General features: G+C 40.6%; 5 protein-coding genes across 5 annotated transcripts; 3 read left to right on the top strand and 2 right to left on the bottom strand.

The window, feature by feature from the left end:
* Positions 1-3,985: 3,985 nt before the first annotated feature.
* BCR41DRAFT_66133 (hypothetical protein) lies at positions 3,986-5,460 on the bottom strand. Its single transcript, XM_022030969.1, has one exon. It carries the CDS (start codon positions 5,149-5,151, stop codon positions 4,126-4,128), a length of 1,026 nt encoding a protein of 341 aa, XP_021881329.1. The 5' UTR covers positions 5,152-5,460; the 3' UTR covers positions 3,986-4,125.
* Positions 5,461-9,352: 3,892 nt separating this feature from the next.
* BCR41DRAFT_354106 (hypothetical protein) lies at positions 9,353-9,705 on the top strand. Its single transcript, XM_022024256.1, has 2 exons — positions 9,353-9,528; positions 9,667-9,705. The coding sequence occupies exons 1-2, from the start codon at positions 9,357-9,359 to the stop codon at positions 9,684-9,686; spliced, it is 192 nt and encodes a 63-aa protein (XP_021881328.1). The 5' UTR covers positions 9,353-9,356; the 3' UTR covers positions 9,687-9,705.
* A 2,369-nt stretch (positions 9,706-12,074) lies between these two features.
* Positions 12,075-14,351, bottom strand: BCR41DRAFT_354103 (hypothetical protein). The gene is made up of 5 exons (XM_022024255.1): positions 13,899-14,351; positions 13,662-13,728; positions 12,943-13,459; positions 12,124-12,830; positions 12,075-12,100 (listed from the first exon to the last, which is right to left on the bottom strand). The coding sequence occupies exons 1-4, from the start codon at positions 14,268-14,270 to the stop codon at positions 12,143-12,145; spliced, it is 1,644 nt and encodes a 547-aa protein (XP_021881327.1). The 5' UTR covers positions 14,271-14,351; the 3' UTR covers positions 12,075-12,100; positions 12,124-12,142.
* Positions 14,352-14,958: 607 nt separating this feature from the next.
* On the top strand, positions 14,959-16,214 carry BCR41DRAFT_422335 (hypothetical protein; the record flags this gene model as incomplete). The annotated part of the gene is made up of 6 exons (XM_022030143.1): positions 14,959-15,014; positions 15,156-15,209; positions 15,351-15,404; positions 15,512-15,581; positions 15,678-15,703; positions 15,827-16,214. 6 exons carry the CDS (start codon positions 14,959-14,961, stop codon positions 15,864-15,866), a joined length of 300 nt encoding a protein of 99 aa, XP_021881326.1. The 3' UTR covers positions 15,867-16,214.
* A 1,037-nt stretch (positions 16,215-17,251) lies between these two features.
* On the top strand, positions 17,252-18,892 carry BCR41DRAFT_386674 (malate dehydrogenase). The gene is made up of 4 exons (XM_022027819.1): positions 17,252-17,350; positions 17,478-17,743; positions 17,855-18,003; positions 18,153-18,892. The coding sequence occupies exons 1-4, from the start codon at positions 17,341-17,343 to the stop codon at positions 18,757-18,759; spliced, it is 1,032 nt and encodes a 343-aa protein (XP_021881325.1). The 5' UTR covers positions 17,252-17,340; the 3' UTR covers positions 18,760-18,892.
* Positions 18,893-19,296: the final 404 nt, after the last annotated feature.

The following is a 19,296-nucleotide window of genomic DNA, read 5'->3' as shown; positions in this document are numbered from 1 at the left end:
TGGCAACAGGGAAGATACGACCCTCAGGGGCAGTCAATAGTTTGGAATCCTTCACCAGAATTTCGGAGCTCGCAAGCCACACTAACAATGCTGTAGTAAATCAGCCTGAAGAGAAAGGGCGTGATGTTTTGATTTCCAGCACGTGCTGGAAGAAAACGAGCACAAACTTGTCGCTCATACAGCACAAACCTATTGCCCAAACAGCACAAACCTAATGCCCAAACAGCACAAGCTGATTGCCCAAACAGCGCGAACCTGTTCTGAAACAGCGTGAACCTGTTCTGAAACAGCACAAACCTTTTCTAAAACAGCGCGAACCTGTTCTGAAAACAGCACAAACCTATTGCACAAACAGCGCTAACCTGAAGAAAAGCACACAGGCTTAAAAAAATCCACAATCATCTGCATGCATAACAGGCTTCTTCTCTTTTCGCACTACCATTGCCATTGCCATTGCCATTGCCATTCTCATTCAATTCTCAGAGAACCTTCTGCATCATCCCTAAAGACACGCTTAATACCACGAACAGTTGACAGATTAACTTTATTTGTCTGATCTTGTCTCGCAAAGCGGCCATGTACTTTAATAATTCAGTAAATGCTCGGCATCTCTGCCTCTGCTTTCTCTTTATTACTAATGTTGACTATATATAGTCAAAGCCAACTTCTACTTCCATAGCTAGGCTTCTATATCTCTATATCTCAAAGATCTTAAAGACCAATAATGATTGTCTGTGACGCCAAGTAACACTGATACGATTGTACTAGATTCTTCTTGCAACAGCCTTCGCAAAGAGACAAAGGGAACAATCTTTAAATATGTTGAGCCCATTTACTCAATCCACAAAAAACAGTTTGTTCCCCTCGTGGAGGAGAGAACGCTCAATATGCGATAAAACTTTTTGTGTCCATATGCTTGTTTTGTTTAATAAAATTTTTTCTGTTCTCATTCATTCTCTTCATGCACCCACTTTCCATTCCTCTTCCTGAATCAGTCTGCCTGACCTTGAAACGCAATTCCTTTTTTTTACTCAACGATGAATGATAAGAGTGAAAATTTCTTGTTCGACAAAGAGCATGGCGAAGAGTATGGCGAAGAGTATGACGAAGAGTGGCAAGAGAAGAATCTAGTACAATCGTATCAGTGTTACTTGGCGTCACAGACAATCATTATTGGTCTTTAAGATCTTTGAGATATAGAGATATAGAAGCCTAGCTATGGAAGTAGAAGTTGGCTTTGACTATATATAGTCAACATTAGTAATAAAGAGAAAGCAGAGGCAGAGATGCCGAGCATTTACTGAATTATTAAAGTACATGGCCGCTTTGCGAGACAAGATCAGACAAATAAAGTTAATCTGTCAACTGTTCGTGGTATTAAGCGTGTCTTTAGGGATGATGCAGAAGGTTCTCTGAGAATTGAATGAGAATGGCAATGGCAATGGCAATGGCAATGGTAGTGCGAAAAGAGAAGAAGCCTGTTATGCATGCAGATGATTGTGGATTTTTTTAAGCCTGTGTGCTTTTCTTCAGGTTAGCGCTGTTTGTGCAATAGGTTTGTGCTGTTTTCAGAACAGGTTCGCGCTGTTTTAGAAAAGGTTTGTGCTGTTTCAGAACAGGTTCACGCTGTTTCAGAACAGGTTCGCGCTGTTTGGGCAATCAGCTTGTGCTGTTTGGGCATTAGGTTTGTGCTGTTTGGGCAATAGGTTTGTGCTGTATGAGCGACAAGTTTGTGCTCGTTTTCTTCCAGCACGTGCTGGAAATCAAAACATCACGCCCTTTCTCTTCAGGCTCAGATCTCTGTAGTAAATACTATCTCCTGATAACTCCTCCCTCATGTACGAAAGCACCTTGACCCCCCTCTTTCGAGTTGAGAGGCGAGATGACAGGGCTACCATTCACTATCCCTTTCGTTACAAGCCCTGCTGCTTCTGTAATCGCATCCCTAAGAGCACCTCTGCTACTCATGCTTGGATGAGCTTTTTTAGAGGGTGACTCCGATAAAGGAGATAGAGTGATCAAAGTCAATATTCTTGATTTATTGCACATCACTCTAAATTGATCAATAACCAGGTTCTCGGCCAAAAGCACTCACCAGAATCTCCATCTAGTTTTCTTTTCTGAGCTAAGTATCAAAAGCGAATAATTAGAAAGAACGTTGAGTTATCAAGACACAAACCAAATGGTGATATCATGCACATGGCCGTTTAAGATATAAACCAAGCTTCATCAGCTAGAAATATCAACAATCAGTCCATCAAGAGCCAAATACATACCTCGCTGTGGTGGCTTGACAAAAACATGGATAGTTTTCCTTGGAAGGTCAGAATTAAATATCTCATTGACGCGGGTACGAGAGTCTCTTTCGACACAATTTCTGACTCAATGACGGTCTTGTCTTCGTCAATGAAGACTTTGTAGAGAGTTAGCTTATCTGCGGCAGCATGACCAAGTTCTGGCTTCTTCGCTACCTTGCTAATCATTTTCGCTAAATTGCGGTGAAATCAGAGCAGATTTGGAAAACTATCGAACAGTCGCCAGTACCATCTCTCGTCCAAGTGGCTATGACAATGATGATCAAGTGATGAATCGCGTGACAATGCCTAGCCTCATGGGTGAATCGCATGACAATGCCTAGGATGGGTCACGGGTGTGAATCGCTTTTTTACTTTTGTCATACCGTCTTTCGATACGCGGTGCTGCCGAGCAATGACCAATCTTACCTCCACAAGCCCCAAGAGCAACTAGTCTCCTGAACTAACTGAACGTCCTGTCCTGTCTCCCGTTCTTCGACTATACGTGGTGCTGCCGAGCAATGACTCCAAGCAAGACTCGAGAACAGCGAGTTTCCTGAGCCAACTGAACCGAAGCTTTATATATTGCCGAAGCCATAATCGATACCATTGATTCCAATCAAACTATTCGCGACCTCAAGAAAGCTATTAAGAAAAAGAGACCTTGACCTTGTTCTTATAAAGATTCCATCTCAATAATGAAAATAATCGCTTAAAGTAGACAAATTTCCAATAAATCAATAGCTGTATCAAAGTATGAGATGAAGCAATTTAAACCATCAACTAAGAAGACGGCGCTGTAGAATTGAATGGGGTGGCCATCTATGTCTGTCGAAAATTGTAATGTGACATGTAGTGTTGTGTAATGAGTAGAATTTGCTTCCCAAAAGGTTGTCTTTTGCATCATTTAGGATTGAGTGATGTGCTTAGTTCTATTACTTCACTTCCTCTGGCAACGAAACTATCTGTCTTGCGATAGTCAAAGCCAGCTTTCCTCCCTAACCACGGATGCACAGCCTAATCCTTACTGAATTCAGCTTTTGTAGGAAGACCTGATATCAAAGGATCAAAAAGCAAGGTCTCTTCTACTTTTTTTTTTTTTTTTTTTTTTTTTTTTTAAAAAAAAAATAAAACAAAAAAGAAGTTTTCCCCACCTCTGGGGTGGATGCTGGGTGAGCTCTCCTTTCGAAGTACAGGAAGATTGAAGTGGTCAGTAAGACATCACTTCCACGGCCTAGTGCGTTGCCATTATGACAATATTTTGGCACCATTGCAAAGGCGCCTGAAAAAGTCCACTATGTTAGTCGGTTTAATGATTTTCACCTGTGAACTCTGTGCCACTATCGTATGTTAGTATATATTATTAGCTTAGTAGCATGATGGAGGATATCTCACCTACATTTAAAGACAGAATGAGGTGACCACTCGTTTTGTTTGATTGCATAGCTGGTCTTCCATGGTGTAGTTGATATGACTTGTGGGTCAAATGAGGTGGCTAGAATTTCCTTTTTAGACAAATGTGTCAATTGAGAATGTCAAGAGATTCTTCACGTACGTGTGTCGATGATGGTGAAAGATAATAGGGTAGAGCTATTGAAATGTGTTCTTAGCCAATCATAGTTTAAGATTTATAGAAAAACTTGACAAATACTCAACATCTCGTTCTTCGTGAAGGGGGAGTGTGTATGTATATGTATACTTTTTTGTCTTTTTTATCTTTTACTTTTATGCAAAATAGACTACATGTATAATGATCAATGCTAATAGGAATGAAATGAGAAAGAAAGGAGAGTTCTAATGACCTTATGTTTTTTTTTTTTTTTTTTTTTTTTTAATACTGTTTTTCCCGCATAGATGCAAGCATTTGCTCAAGCTCCTGGATACGAGCCTGTTGCATCTGATCCTTATCCGCCAACAAGGACCGTTCCAATTCCACTTCATTCAACTTTGACTCGAACATCGAGTTCTCAACCTCCAATTCTGCAACACGTTGCTCAAGACTTTCCATCCGAACCAACTTCTTGTGACGAGATCGACGGGCTGCATCCGTGTTCTTGGCTCGCTTCAATGCCACCTCATCCAGCTCTGAAAGGTCCTTGCCATCCAAAACCGATGGGGGTTGCTCCAACTCACGATTTCGCTTGAAAAGCGATGCAGTCCTGTAAGTACTCTTGTAGGTCGTTGCCTGGATCGTGGTGTTGCTATTGCCAATAGGCAAACGAGTCTGTGTGCTACTCAAAATAGATAGCCTCGGAGTAGACGGTGCTGATGACTTTGGGCTCGTAGTCGCCATTGTCATCGTCGGTGACAAGGGACTGGCCAAGGAAGAGGATGAAGGGCTCCCCATAGGTTGGGTATACAGGGGAGACAGGCTTGAGATTGTGGACATCACAGGCGTGCATGGAGGGGATATATCCATGGTACTGTCGTGAGCGACATTAATACTAGCGCCTTGTTTAGGCACCATGTTGGCAATGGAAGTAACAGTGGCATTGGACTGAGGGGGCGTCGTTGGTTGTGACGGCGTCGTGGACTGTCTAAGGGGCGTTGTCATAATGGGCAAAGTCATAGGGAGAGATGCCAACAATGACTGTGCCAACACAGCTTCTTCCAACGCTTTGCTCCATGGGATGTTGAGCGCAATAGCGGCTTGTCGAACAGCCTCGGGGGTCAAAGGCATCATGGGGGATGATGTAGTTGCTGCACTGTTAATATTGCTTGCATCTGTGGCTGTCGTAGCAACGACATGGTTGTTGGCGGAGGCATTAAGGGGCGAGTTCGTGTCAATATTAGTACCATCGTTGAGGTTTGCGAACAAGCGACTGGCAGTGAGGTTGATATCGGGGAAGAAACCCATAGTCGATCCAAATGTAGGCGAGTGAATCAAGTCTGCGTCCGAGGTAATGGAATCAAATCCGAGAGCAGGCGAATCACTTTTGAGGGAGAGAACAGGGCTATGGCTATGGCAGCTAGAGTCCGAGTCGGACGAAGAATCGTCGCCGCTAAAGCCAGCTTGCTGCAGATCACCGGAAAGCCAATCGTCAAACAAAGAAGTGGTGAGTTCGGTCGAATCAGCGACAAGATCCAAACTGCTAAACCCAAGCAAATCTTGTCGAGAGTATTCCGTGTTCTTCTTGTCTGTTTATGGTAAATTATTTTTAAAAAAAAAAAAAAAAATGGAGGCAATAGTTCAAAGAAAAAAAAAGTGAAGAAATACAGTTTTAATAAATGACATAAAAAGGTTTTGAATTCACACTCCGAACAATCCACGCGAGATGACCAGAATGTGTCAGGGTCTGGTCAGCTGACACACTCGAGTCATCCACAACAACAGTCAAATGAGTATATAACATTGGTTGTTTGTTTTTGCTGAGGCTCATTCATTCAAACAAACAAAGCACACAATTTTTTTTTTTTTTTTTTTTTTTTTTGGTTCCTATCGTACCTGAACCAGTTAATGCAAAATTAAGAGCATCTGCGGACTTGAGCAGGCGCTCAGCTGCTCCAAACGCAGCGGCGCCGGATTGGCTGTTGCTGTTGGCGACGATATTCATGATTGATGTATTCATACTTTGTTTCTTTTCCTTTTTTTTTTTTTGTAGAAGTATAGTTTTGAAATGAAATTATCAAAAACAAGGAATTGGAATAGAAGAGAGAGGGGCTTTGATAATGGAACGTTTTGAATGATTTGTTCAATAGAAAATGAGGAAAAAAAAAAAAAAAAAAAGAAAAAGTCAATGAATAAAGTGAAAGGGCTGCGTTTTTTTTAAGACGGTCGTTTGGTTGGTCTATGTCTATCGAATGAGGTCTTCGGTTGGGTGTATCTGTTTCTGTTGTTCTGAGCACGAGGAGTTGAGAGGCAGAAGAAAGCCATTTTTGTTGGTTGAGATTGGAGGTTGGTTGTTATTGATGAGATAAAGTTGAGTGATGTTTTCGTTATTTTTGATTCGATTCGATACCAAAAAGCACTTGTTAGTTGTTGTTATGATTATTTGACTGATGTTGAGAGTTAATTTCGCGCGCAGGAGGTATAGCGTTTAAGCAATAATGGATGACATTTTGACGACACGTATAAAAGAAAAGTAGAAATGAATATGAAAAATAAGAATATAAAAGATATTTAAAAAGAAGAAAAAAAAAAAAACTATGAAGAAGAAAAAAAGCAAAAGTTGAGAAATGCGTAGAACACGAACGAGAGAAAGAACGGATTGAAAGGCGAAAAGTGAGGAGAAAAGAGAGCGGAAGAAAAGATAAAGAAAGTAAACCTATTTATATGTGGAAGAGATGGAGGAGGAACGTGAAAGAGGGATGGAGGAATTGAATAGAGGTGATTGAGTATGTTATTTTAATAATGAAAAAGAATCTTGGTGGTCCTATTGGTTCGCGTCAAATATCGCCATCACAACATCTTGAGATTGGATTGGAGCGGAAATAAACCTTCAAGAGCTGCAAAGTTTTTTTTTCTCTTTTCTTTTGGTTCAGGTCGCCGCCCATGTTCAGCCTTATTACTCGTCGTTTACATCGTCTATTTTCATACTAAGACAACAGTTTATAATGACACTGCCGTCGAACCATAGCCCATTACCCCTCTTCCCCAGACTGTTGTAAGCTGGTCTCTCTGTCTTGGCCAAGGTCATTAGAAAGACTTCATTAGGCAAAATCTACATTTATATCAAAAATGCTCTTAATAATCACCAGCCATGTGTTCGTGTCTGTTGGCTCACTTTTTTTTTTTTTTTTTTTTGCGATGATGGTGTTTGATGGGGACTAAGAAGACAAAACAACAACAAACAACTCGTTTTGATTTAAAATATTCTCCGGCAGACTGCACATGCCAAAAACAAAAAAAAAAAAAAAAAAGTGTAAATGTACACCATGCCAAATACAAAAGCATCATTGTTTATGAATCAATAACGTGGCAATAGGGAGAAAACAACAAAAACAAAAACAATAACCGACGAGCACATGTCCATTGCTACAGGCCTTTTTTTTTTTGTTCTAGCTTCTCCAATCTCGCTTGTCTGTCTCCACTTGGTCCTTACACAGGAACAAGAAAGGAAGAAAGGAAGAGGAAAAGAGGAATTCTATCCGCCCTTATTTTTTCCTTCTATTGTTCCTCTTTTGTTGAAAAGGGAAAGAGACATGATCATTATCAATCCAAGAACTCTAATTGCTTTCCTGATCAAGCAAACAAAAAACCAATTTGTGTTTTAGTCTCTTGCTCGACTGGTGTACAACCAGGATTGGCTAAACTAAAAACAGTTGGGCGCATGATGTACAAAGTTTATAAAGGAAAAAAGGGGGGCTTGTGGCTGGTTAGTTTTTTTTTTCTTTTCTTTTTGTTTAACATCCCACAAGAAGAATGAAGAAAAAAAAAAAAAAAAAAAAAAAAGAGGCAGAACAGCCAAAGTGTATCGGTGTTTTCTGCCCTGATCAGCTTTATTGCATTGTTCACTTCGGCCAGATCTCCACTTGGCCGAAACAAAAGAAAGAATGATTGCCATACATAGGCATGTATAACCCATCTCACTTTGAGCATGAAAGAATAACCTTAACCTTCAATGCAAAAAGGAATCAAATATGTATGGTTACTTATATAATAAGTATATTGTATATATTACAAGAAATATATATATATATATATATTTATATAAACACAATGCCTGGTTCTGGAACACATGTCCTGTATATCAGAGAAAAAAGGACAATTGCACATGAAAATGCAGGAATTCGTAACTGTGCAGCACACACACATCCCATCTTCAGGGTTGCAAAACTAGCCACTGTTGTTACAGCTGTGGTTGCCGATTGCCGATCTCACGTATGCGTTTCAAAGTACATGCATAACTGTAAACATCCATTCTAAACAGTTTTCAAACGAACCCCCGATAATGTTTGCCATCCATCACAATCTCTTCAATTGTACATGTACTTTTTTTTTTTATGTTTTGTTTTGTTTTAACCATCAAAGATCTTGAGGGGTAAAATGGAACGCTACACAGTATATGGCTGTGCCTCCTAGATTGGGTCTCCACTATATTACCAAAGATAGGAATATTGTTCAACTTAGTGACAGTATCATACCATGCATGCCACCAACCTCAAGAAGACGATTGCGGCAGCGTCCTGACTACTTCAGGAATATAATTTGTTCCTGAGCAACCTCAAAGGCAACAAAAGAGGAAGAGGACCATGACCAAAGAATGGCGGTTGAAGTGAGATAAATACCTAAAATGCGTAAGCAGGTATTCTTTTAGCCTTGAATTAAACTAGATCCGAGCTTCGTTGTAAAAGAGAAGTCAGCTAACCTGACAATATGTAAATACTTTATGCGTGTATCATCGATATCTTGTTCTGATAGAGCTTATTTTGCGCTCAAACCAGGCGTGTTTTTTAGACCTCCTCTCTCGTCAAACAAGAAAAAAAAAAAAAAAGCAAGTGTATAGAATAAAAGCCTTCTGTTATTGGCATGTTCCCCTGCTTGCAAAGTACGGCAACGCTTTGTAAGTTTGATCCCAAAAAATGCACAGGTGATATTTGTTGCCTCCTGTTCGTAAATCACATAATCGCCAACCACTCCCACGCCCTTTCTTTATCTTCTGACACATTCACCCATCCAACCGACAAAACATAATGAAAATTTTCTGCCTTGTAGACGGGAACCCCACTTTTGATGCCTTCGAAGTCGTAATTGAGCCGACTGCTAATGTGTTTAACCTCAAGAATAAAATCGAAAAAAGTAATGCTCCCGAGTTCGATGACATTCCTGCTATTAAACTCATGCTCTGGAGAGTATTGCTCCTCAATGATGATGGATATTCGTTCATCAGACCGGATGATATTAAGGACAGTATGCCCCTCCATCCAAGAACAAGACTTTCTACATTGTATTTCGACAATACTATATATATAGTTGTACAGCGTCCATTAGGCAGTACTCTCAATGCCGGCAGCAACTTGAAGTTTACCTGCATTAGACCGGGATTCGCGTTTTTCTGCGAGTGTCAAGTCGAGATTGAGTGGAATGCTACTGTGTCTGACCTCAAGGCTAAAATCAAGGAAATGAATTTTAAGCAAATTGATATCGATAAAGCCACGCTCTATAAAGCATCCTTCTCCAGAGGTGAAGGGAAGGCCCGATATATTTACAACAGAATCCCCCTCCATTCGAAAAGAAGGCTTTCCACACTGCATCTTGACGAAACCACATACATTTTTGTAGGAAATAACTCAGGTAACATATTCAACATCGCCTTATTTCTTTTTTTCTTCTGGTGCACGCTCAGCGCGCCTTTTGCTCTAGATGAGCTTGATAATTCTCAGTCTTATGCTTTGAAAATGGTTCCTAAATGAATTTCATTTATATTTCCAGGTTTCATGTGGCCACCATGAGTAGATTCAGCGACGGAAGCCCACTGTTGGAGAGGTTTGTTGTTATTACTATTGTACTTTTTATACTGCTGTATGGGAAATTTTGCGTTTTGGACCAGTGAGTGGGTGAATGCTGTTCATGTCAGTCGTCCGAATCTTTGAGCGAAATAAAATCTTCAATCTCTATCTTTTTTTTTTTTTTTTTTTTTTTTGGCGAGTGTGATAAGGGTTGTTTGACAGTGTCAGCTTCGCCATATTATAAAACTCTATTAATCACTTGTTCTTCTCCGAGCTTCGTTCTTAGTGGCTCTTCGACCCAGGTGTAAGAGGAATTGAAGGTCTCGTCACAAGATTTAGCCTGTCCTTGCCTTTTGACAACCCATGCTCAACCCTGCTTGGGGCTGAAGCTAAAGCTTTGGAGTAGCGCCGACATAACCTACGCACCAGTCATGGAGCATCGGAGACATGGTACACGCTCTATGAATTGCTTGAACTTCTTTCAATTTAATTGACTGGGATCCTTTCAAGGCAATATGTTTGCAACTTGAGTCATTATATGCAGTTTCAAGCACAGACGCTATCCAATCAATGATGGATTTGAATATAACAAATTTGTGGGTGCAGACCAAGAGCTACTTTACTTAACATAAAGTTCAAGGCGCAATCACAGTGGATAGTTGGACAAGCGGTAATCAAAGGAAGTTCTTTGGAATAACATTTCACGTCCCAGCCCATGACTTTCAGCCAGCTTCAGTTATGATTGCCATGGAGCGCGTTCATCCTCAATCGGCAAAAGTCATATTGGAAAAGCTTGGTAAGAGTATATAATTGGTGCTGTGCCCATTTCTGTATTCCTGAGCCCTGCTTGTGCATCTCTCGATATCTTACAGAATACAGGAGCTTATGTTTGAGCTCCTTAACTCCATTGGAGGACCGTGTTGCCCATCCATATCGCGCTGGATGCTAGCCTCGGACTTCAACCTGGATGTCTGGAGTGATATTGGTTTACTGGAAAGGCCCAGATGATACCTGTGCTATAAGATGTCAAGCAATCTCGGGTTTCGGCTTTTGCTTTCGACCATGAAAATCATTTGACCATGAATTGCTTTCACTCTTTCTTTTCTTATCCTTGAACTTGGGTATAATTATTATTGTTATTGTTTTTATTGTTGTTATTAATGTTGTTATTATTACTGTTACTATTTTAAAAATATGACTAGGCAGTTATAGGATGAATATTCAAACAGATATGGACTTTTGTACATGTTACATGCACTACAGCGGCTGGTTATTACTTACTCCAAAAAAAAAAAAAAAAAAAAAAAGCGAGGCGAGATGTGTTAATATGTGTATTATTATTTTGCACAGAATTATATTGACATGATGATATATACAGTGGTCATCAAAAGTCATTCAATGAATTAGGAATTTCGACATTCTCATTCCTTTCTCCAATTTGATCTTGCTTGTCGCTAATGAAACTTACGTAGCGAGTTCGACCATCGACAATGTCACTCCTACTACAATGTCAATGAGCTCCTGTTGCTAATTGAAAATTTAGATGAATGCCAATTATTGGCATCTCATTGAATGACATTTGAAGAAAAACAGCAGCTTTGCTTTATTTGTTTTTTTTTTCTGTTCTTCAGTAATGTGTACGACCTCCTTTCTTGCGATGTAGCTCCTCTACCCTTCGTGGCATACTTTCATATAGCTCATCAAGGAAGTCAGGTGGAACAGATGTCCAGATATCCTGTAGTCTTTCCCATAGTTCATCCAGATCCTTTGGTACCTTCTCATATCCCTTGAGCCGATGATCCATGTAGGCCCATACATTCTCGATAGGGTTGAGGTCAGGAGAATTTGGAGGCCACTCCAAAGTGGTAATGTGTGACTTAATAAAGAACTCTTTAACCATCCTACTCGTATGAACACTTGCATTGTCCTGCTGAAAAATTAACTTTTCAGGGTCCTGGCCATACCACTTCCACCATATATATGGTATATGTATGGTATACAATATACAGAATATGGTGTAATGGATCCCATTTGGTGGCCTTATGTAATACCTTATCCTTTGCTGGCCCTTATCAAGCGAAATGTGTAAGAAAAAAAAAAAAAAAAAAAAAAAAAAAAGAAATGAAAAAGAAAAGATTTCTATCCGCTTTGAAGACTAGACCTCTGGTCGATACTCAGGACATGCATCGAACACTATTACAGGCCGGAGACATTCCAGTCAACGAATCAAGAGTCAGAGTCAGCGTTCATGGACCTTAAAGAGAGGCGGGAGAGAGTTGGACATTAGGCTCATGGCTGGGTTGTGATAAAGGTCGTGTGCTTAGCTTTAGCTTAGCTTGAACTTGCTCATGCACTGCTGCAACCAAGGGACGTCATTCGCCATTTGTTGTTTGATGACAACTACTGTACAAAGTGATTTTTTAATACAAGGAAAGGAAATCGCAGAATCTAGTAAAGAATTACTTCTCATCCTTCTTGATGGGCGTCGTGCTGGTTGCAGGAATGCTGGCAACAAGCTCAAGAAGCTCCTCTTTCTCCTCCTGATCGAACATAAAAGTGGCCTTCTTGCGGCTCTCGATTTCGGCCAAGAGTATACGGACGAAGTTGAGGCACGTCAACATACATGCCTTCATCTTGTCTGCGAAATCATCGCTGCTCAGTGGGACCACCATTGATGACAGAACGGAGACGCGGAAGCATCCGACGAAATCCATGGCGTAAAATTTGGTCGTATGCAAATGTGATGTTGACCCAAACACCACCAATGGTGACGTTGGCCTGTGCGTTTCACAGATGCGACGCAACTGGGACACCCATGAATCCCGCATGGCACGCTTGACCTTCCAAGCATCTTCCTCCTTCTTCTCCAAGGTGGCACCATAGACCTGCCCAGCTTCCGCTACGTAGATCTGATTGTCATTATACAATCCTACCCCATCCGCCCTCCTTGGAGTATTCTGCCGTGTCCCCTTATGCTTGGTCTCCACCTTTCGATCCTTGCTACCATCCATCTGCACCTCCAACATCCGTGATGGTATCTTCGCGATGGTCAGAGCTGAACGAATGAAGCACCAAGTGAAATCCACGAACGCCTCCCGCTCATTGATGTCTTTCCTTACAGTGCTGCTGAAGGTAAAATGATGCATACTATTGAATATAAGGATAGATGATTAGTCTGATAGACTGGTAGGCACCTAGATCAATAAGGCTCAGAATAACACTGATCCTAGCACGCTATAAATGCGAGGATAGGACTTACTATGACCTCAGTACAGCACTGCAGTATGTCACGAGTGGATCGAGCTGATCAGGCTCTTTGGCAACAGAACGACAAACATCATCATACGATACGACGTCAGGGGCAAAGATGCGCTCCATCACCGTTTCGAACGTAGGCCATATGTCCTTGATGGCCGTCGAGGTAGGGGCTCTATATCGTACATTCCTCAAGCCTGCATACCCATATTTCTTTCTGATCCACTCCGTAAACGTTCCGGACTCCGAGCCACTAGTGGAAACGTCTGCGACCATATCAAGCGCCAGTGATGTTTTCTGAGCTGTTCGGTATTCCTTAAACAAGGACAGATAGTCTATGGCATCAGGACCGTCAGCAACATGTGTCCAGGTTGACGCCTGGCCGAACGATGTAAAGTACGCGAAATCCTGCCAAGCATCGTCTTCGGACAAAAATGGATTTGGCATAGTAGTTGATGTCATTGATCGGGGCTGCGGATCCTCAATGTCTCCTTGCCACTTTCGCTTTCCAGTAATGGTAACTTTAGACATTGATGTGTGTGAAATATTTGTAATTTCTTCGATTAATAATAATAATAACGATAGCAAATATACAAGACAAATAGAACTGTGGTAGCATACCAGATGTTTCTGTTTTTGGCTTGGTTAGGTTAAAATAATCGAGGTCGATATGTTAACTCAAATCATCGATAGCGTACACATCTGATAACCAGAATATTATACCAAATGTAATTCTTACCTGAGAGGAAGAGCTTGATAATGCTAATGTCTTAGGTTGTACAGGATCATTCTATGCGTAAGAGATGGGTTCAGGAACATATTAAGCATCGTCAAACTACGACTCACGTTCAAAATTGATACAAATTTCAGCTTCCACAAAATCTCCAAAAATAATAATAATAATACGTCGAGTGCCACCAACGTAGAATAGAGTAGCACTTATTATTGATGTTATCGTACCTGTTCAGCAGATGGTGAAGCAAACGTTTTGGTTGAAAATTTTGCCTGAACGTTTGAGAATGTGATTTGATTCTTTATAGCTGCCAATTTTAGTTCGAAGAGACCCTCCGCTTGCTCTTTGAGAATTTTTCCGCTTTTTGTGGACAGATACTTTAGCCACCTTCGAGCAAACACGCAGGGGGAGGAAAGTTGTTTCCCAATTGTGATGAGTCCATGTTCAAACCCTACATATTCATATACATCGGAATTATTGGCATAATGGATAGGATGCCAGGCACTAGGGTGGTTGTTTTTAAAGTAATCATTGATGGGAAGGTTGGAAAGCATATTGACGTCGTAATCGCCGGAAAAGATTGGAAGTTCTGTTGTCATTTTGAAGGAGTTCCTCTCGTAGTGTAAAAAAAAAGAAATAGTTGTAATTGCTGTATTGCACTGAAAGAATATATTAAAAATGTGTGAATGCTTGAAAGAGACGGGGTCATCCAAAGCCATGCTTTTGATTAATTCTACATTTGCATGCCCCTTCTTTCAAAAGCACGGCATACAGAATGACCTTTTTTTTTTTTTTTTTTTTTTTTTTTTTTCATGTGCACATTCATCTACACCATTCACTCACTTTCACTTGAGGAAACCACAGTTTTTACCATTGCTCCAACCTCACCTTGTATTGGTGAATGCCTTCGTGTTTGTAACGGTATAGCAAGCCTGCTACAGTTAAAGACTCCAGCAGATTTCGATCTTTTCGACACTCAAATCAAAAAAATCCAAAAAGAGTTGCGACACATAGTTCGAAGAAGTTTATTCACTCTATATTTATAAACAAGCATCCAACATGGATATGCTCTATTATGCTATTCATATACAGACGATGCTTATTTCTTATCAATCTGGTTGCATCACTTTATACGACCGTACTTCTAGAGGAAGAACATGCAAATATGGAAGAAATTTAGGTCACGAGCCAAAAAGTGTCAAAAATCCTAGTGTGACTACTGCCCTATGATAATGTCCTCTTGTAACTTGTGAATATTACAACAACATCTGTTTTCTAAATTCTGTGATGAGCGCTGCTCTACATGTAGAGTCCTCTGAGCTATGGTGCGCTTTGGGCTCAAGGTAAGTACCCCAGACGGCACCCATGATTGGTGACGATGGGTATCCTTTTTCTTATCACCCTCTACTTGCAATCGCGTTCCACCATCTACCGTTTATTTCTTTTTTTTAAATTCTGTGATGAGCGCTGTTCTACATGTCTAGATGGCAATGTCTCATCGTAGAGTCCTCTGAGCTATGGTGCGCTTTGGGCTCAAGGTAAGTACCCCAGACGGCACCCATGATTGGTGACGATGGGTATCCTTTTTCTTATCACCCTCTACTTGCAATCACGTTCCACCATCTACCGTTTATTTCTTTTTTTTAAATTCTGTGATGAGCACTGTTCTACATGTCTAGATGGCAATGTCTCATCGTAGAGTCCTCTGAGCTATGGAGCGCTTTGGGCTCAAGGTAAGTACCCCAGATGGAACCCATGGTTGGTGACGCTGGGCATCCTTTTTCTTATCACTCTATACTTGCAATTGCATTTGTCGTGTCGTGGTGTTGTATAACATTAGAATTTCAAATAGAAGAGGCGTTCTTTCAAAACGCGTCATTGTCTTATGTCATCATCAGCCTCTCTCAAAGGTATGTTTCACGATCGATCTATGTTGTTCTGCTTAATTGCCCAACGTAGTAATGCGCGTTATAGGAATGACGGGGCTCCCGCACTCCCTTGGTCAGTCCATGGGGGATCAGTTTCGTGAAAGGTAACTCAGTCTTTCTAAGGAGAGACTGAGGTGAAGCTACTAGCTTTGGGGGAGCTCATAGGAGTCTTCGCTTGATGCCCTAGCTCAGCAAAGAAAGCGAGCACTCTTGCTCTTTTCTCATAGCCAAGGATCTCCTGTTAATGGCAAGGGAGAGCCTTGGTGATGGACCGTGGTGCCTGATCGGCGCGTACTTTGTTGTCGCGTGATTTTGGGTTAAATTCAGCTGGCCTTTCTCTTGGTCTTCGAAAAGAGCGAATATTTGCAGGTTATCTTAGGGAGCATACACATGTACATACATGTACTAATTTTTTTCTCATCCTATTTTGAACCATGCACCACCGATCTAATGAAGCGAGAAAATATACGGCAAGCGGCTAGAACGGATAGTTGAATGCAGTATGAAGGGCATCATACTTATTCAAGATCTATTTCAAATATCGAAAATGGGAACATATTCTTTGGATTACCACAATTCATTGTTCTTTTCAAGGACTTCAAGCTAGGATTAGGGAAACGTGTATAATGAATAAAGTCAATAATACCATGATGGTGCGCTCATGCCAGCATTGCAAACAGGATAATAGAATATTCAACTTGATTTTACATGGCATCTGTATGGCTCAAAATATTGGGAAGGCTTGCTACACTGGACACTGTATACTAAAACCAATACGATCATCTAATATGTGCGGTACATGTTTGTCTCATAATATTAACTTGCCAATGAACCTGTGTGTGTCTGAAAAAAAAAAAAAAAAAAAAAAAAAAAAAAGCAGTTGAACGCAGTGGATAGTCGGGGAATGATGGGTATATAATGTTATGCATTTGTACAAATGTAGTAGACAAAGTATAAAATACATTTATACATGTGCTTAAACGAATAAATATTTTGCCATGAGAGAGAAAACTAAGGTTTATCAGTGGTATACAATATACCCGAGCGATGTGGAGAACCCGCGAAGGTGAAGGGAAGAACTCAAATAAAAATAATCCGGAGGAAAGGAAGAAGGGTCCGGCTCAGATGAAGCAAATGTATATAAATATGTATGTATTATACTATACAAAGTACATGTACAAAGTGGTTCGAATCCATCCTTCTTTCTTCCCCAAGAAGAATGTCCTTTTTTTTATTTGTTTGAGTTTCATGTGAAGAGAGGAACGAAAGCAAACGCGTCAAAATGAACATTACAAACAAAACAAAACAAATAAAATGTACATGTAAAGAAGTAAAATGCCATGGGGACCATGTTTTGTCAACATAAAATAGAAGAAAATTAAACGGGTTCCCTTGGCAGCCGAAGATGTTAGATGGAGATGAAGATGTCGATGCATGTACTGCAACGTGGGTATACATGCACATCATCATATTTCCCCTCTTTTCACTCTGTTTTCTTTCCGTGAATGTTTGCAATGCTCTTATTTCTTCGTGTCAAGTAACATGAACTGTACACGAACAACTTGATTGGGGGACAGATTACATCAAAACATTCGGTGAAATAAATTGCGTTCCGTCTTTTTTTTTTTTTCCTCCTTCTCTTCTCTTCTCTTCTCTTCTCTTTCATCTTTCACTTTCAACTCCCATTCTAATCCCACTCAATCTTTTTTATCCTTCACATCGGCTTAAAGATATAAACAACATGGTCAAAGGTAACAACAACAGTAGCAGCAAGTACTCATGCTACAATACAAAATTGTCACTATAAACACTAGATCTAACAACATGAAATAAAAAAAATGTATTCTTTTTTCCCTTTTAATGTCTATCTATCTATAGTCGTGGTTTGTGGTGCTGCTGGAGGTATTGGTCAGCCTTTGTCATTGTTGTTGAAGCAATCGGATCTTATTTCACACCTGGCATTGTACGATATTGTGAATGCTATCGGTGTTGCAGCGGATCTCTCACATATCAACACTGCCTCTAAAGTGACTGGACACGTGGGTGCAGGAGCATTGGCAGAGGCTCTTCAAGGCGCTCATACCGTTGTTATTCCTGCAGGTGTGCCTCGTCGACCAGGCATGACCCGCGATGATCTGTTCAAGGTAATAAAGCTCTTTTTTTTTTTTTTTTTTTTTTTTTTTTTACTTGATCGCTGAATCTTTATGTGATGAGAAAATTTACTTTCTTTGTTTTTTTATTTTATATAATATCAGGTGAATGCCAGTATTGTACGAGATCTTGCACAAGCATGCGCAGAGCATTGCCCCAAGGCCTTTATTCTCGTGATTTCGAATCCCGTTAACTCAACAGTCCCTATTGTCTGCGAAGTTCTCAAGAAGGCTAACGTATTTGATCCTCGAAGGTAAAGGAGACTCATAAAGAAAACCTTTTTTTTTTTTTTTTTTTTTTTTTTTTTTCCTTCAAACACTGCGCGTCATGTTTCTTTCTTTCTTTTTTTTTTTTTTTCTTCATGTGATGATTAAAATATGTTATAAAAATTTTTTTTTATAGAGTCTTTGGAGTGACCACATTGGACGTGGTGCGTTCTTCACGGTTCGTGCACGAGGTGAAACCTCAGTTTGAGCCTCATGAGATTGCCAACCGGATCACGGTCGTGGGCGGACACAGTGGTGCAACGATCGTCCCTATCCTATCAAAGATCAATCAACAGCCTCATAACCAATCCATCTCATTCACACCAGAGGAAATCAAGACGTTGACACACCGTATCCAGTTTGGAGGGGATGAGGTCGTGAAGGCAAAGGACGGGGCTGGATCTGCTACACTTTCTATGGCCTATGCAGGAGCTCGTTTCACATTGTCGTTGTTGGAGGCCTCTGTCCGAGGAAAACGAGGAGTGGTCGAGTCAACCTTTGTGCATCTGCCCGGTAATCCTGGATCAGAGTGGAACCAGCGATTCACCGGACTGGATTACTTTGCACAGGATGTGGAGTTGGGTCCTGATGGTGTGGCCAAAGTCTTGGCCCTCCCAGAGCTCTCAACTGAGGAACAGGCGTTGGTGAAGATTGCGATTAATGAGTTGAAGGGCAATGTTACCAAGGGTGTTAAATTCATCACTGAGCCACAACCTGGTGCTCCTCCTGCTGCCAAGCTTTAAAAGGATTTATTGTTGTAATAGAATACCCTTCAATGGGTTGGGATTGTCCATGCTTTTCTGCAAACTTTGCCCCTCTCTTTTTTATTTTATTTTATTTTATTTTTTGTTTTGTATTATATTTTATTGAATAAAGAAAAAAGTTTGGAAACTAAACTAAACTAAACTAAACACAGTCCAGACAATCTTATGAATCGGCCAGATTCCCAAATATGCATCTACTCTCATGGAATATTGTTACTGAACAAGGAGAGACAGAAAGAAGTATGTACCATATGACATGAAGAAGAGGGGTTGAAGGAAAGTAAAAAAATGGCATAGGGGTAAAAAAAAGAAAGAATAAAAAGGGGTGAGTACATGGAGGCGAACGGTTACAGAGGACGGGTAACGATGACAGCATGTAGACAAAAGACTACATGTGTGGTGTGGTGTGGTGTGGTGTGTGCCATTTTGGAGCCAATGGATTGATTGCAGCTTCCAAAAGTAGAAGTCCTTAAAACGAACCCTTGTCAACTTGTCCATTGCAAAGCATGGCATTGC

This window comes from Lobosporangium transversale (assembly GCF_002105155.1).
Source record: "Lobosporangium transversale strain NRRL 3116 chromosome Unknown BCR41scaffold_19, whole genome shotgun sequence".
Taxonomy (NCBI): Eukaryota; Fungi; Mortierellomycota; class Mortierellomycetes; order Mortierellales; family Mortierellaceae; genus Lobosporangium; species Lobosporangium transversale.
The sequence above is the reverse complement of the archived record's forward strand: the minus strand, read 5'-3'. Positions and strand labels throughout refer to the sequence as shown.

What these genes read in the sequence shown, in the direction of transcription:
- BCR41DRAFT_354106 (XM_022024256.1), top strand. Translation starts at nt 9,357, where the DNA reads ATGAATTTTAAGCAAATTGATATCGATAAAGCCACGCTCTATAAAGCA. An exon ending in TTTTGTAGGAAATAACTCAG is followed by an intron (nt 9,529 to 9,666) that starts GTAACATATTCA and finishes TTATATTTCCAG; the next exon opens with GTTTCATGTGGCCACCATGA.
- BCR41DRAFT_354103 (XM_022024255.1), bottom strand. Translation starts at nt 14,270, where the DNA reads ATGACAACAGAACTTCCAATCTTTTCCGGCGATTACGACGTCAATATG. An exon ending in CTTCACCATCTGCTGAACAG is followed by an intron (nt 13,729 to 13,898) that starts GTACGATAACAT and finishes TCTTACGCATAG; the next exon opens with AATGATCCTGTACAACCTAA. An exon ending in AGTGCTGTACTGAGGTCATA is followed by an intron (nt 12,831 to 12,942) that starts GTAAGTCCTATC and finishes TATATTCAATAG; the next exon opens with TATGCATCATTTTACCTTCA.
- BCR41DRAFT_386674 (XM_022027819.1), top strand. An exon ending in CCCGCGATGATCTGTTCAAG is followed by an intron (nt 17,744 to 17,854) that starts GTAATAAAGCTC and finishes ATATAATATCAG; the next exon opens with GTGAATGCCAGTATTGTACG. An exon ending in AACGTATTTGATCCTCGAAG is followed by an intron (nt 18,004 to 18,152) that starts GTAAAGGAGACT and finishes TTTTTTTTATAG; the next exon opens with AGTCTTTGGAGTGACCACAT.
- BCR41DRAFT_66133 (XM_022030969.1), bottom strand. Translation starts at nt 5,151, where the DNA reads ATGGGTTTCTTCCCCGATATCAACCTCACTGCCAGTCGCTTGTTCGCA.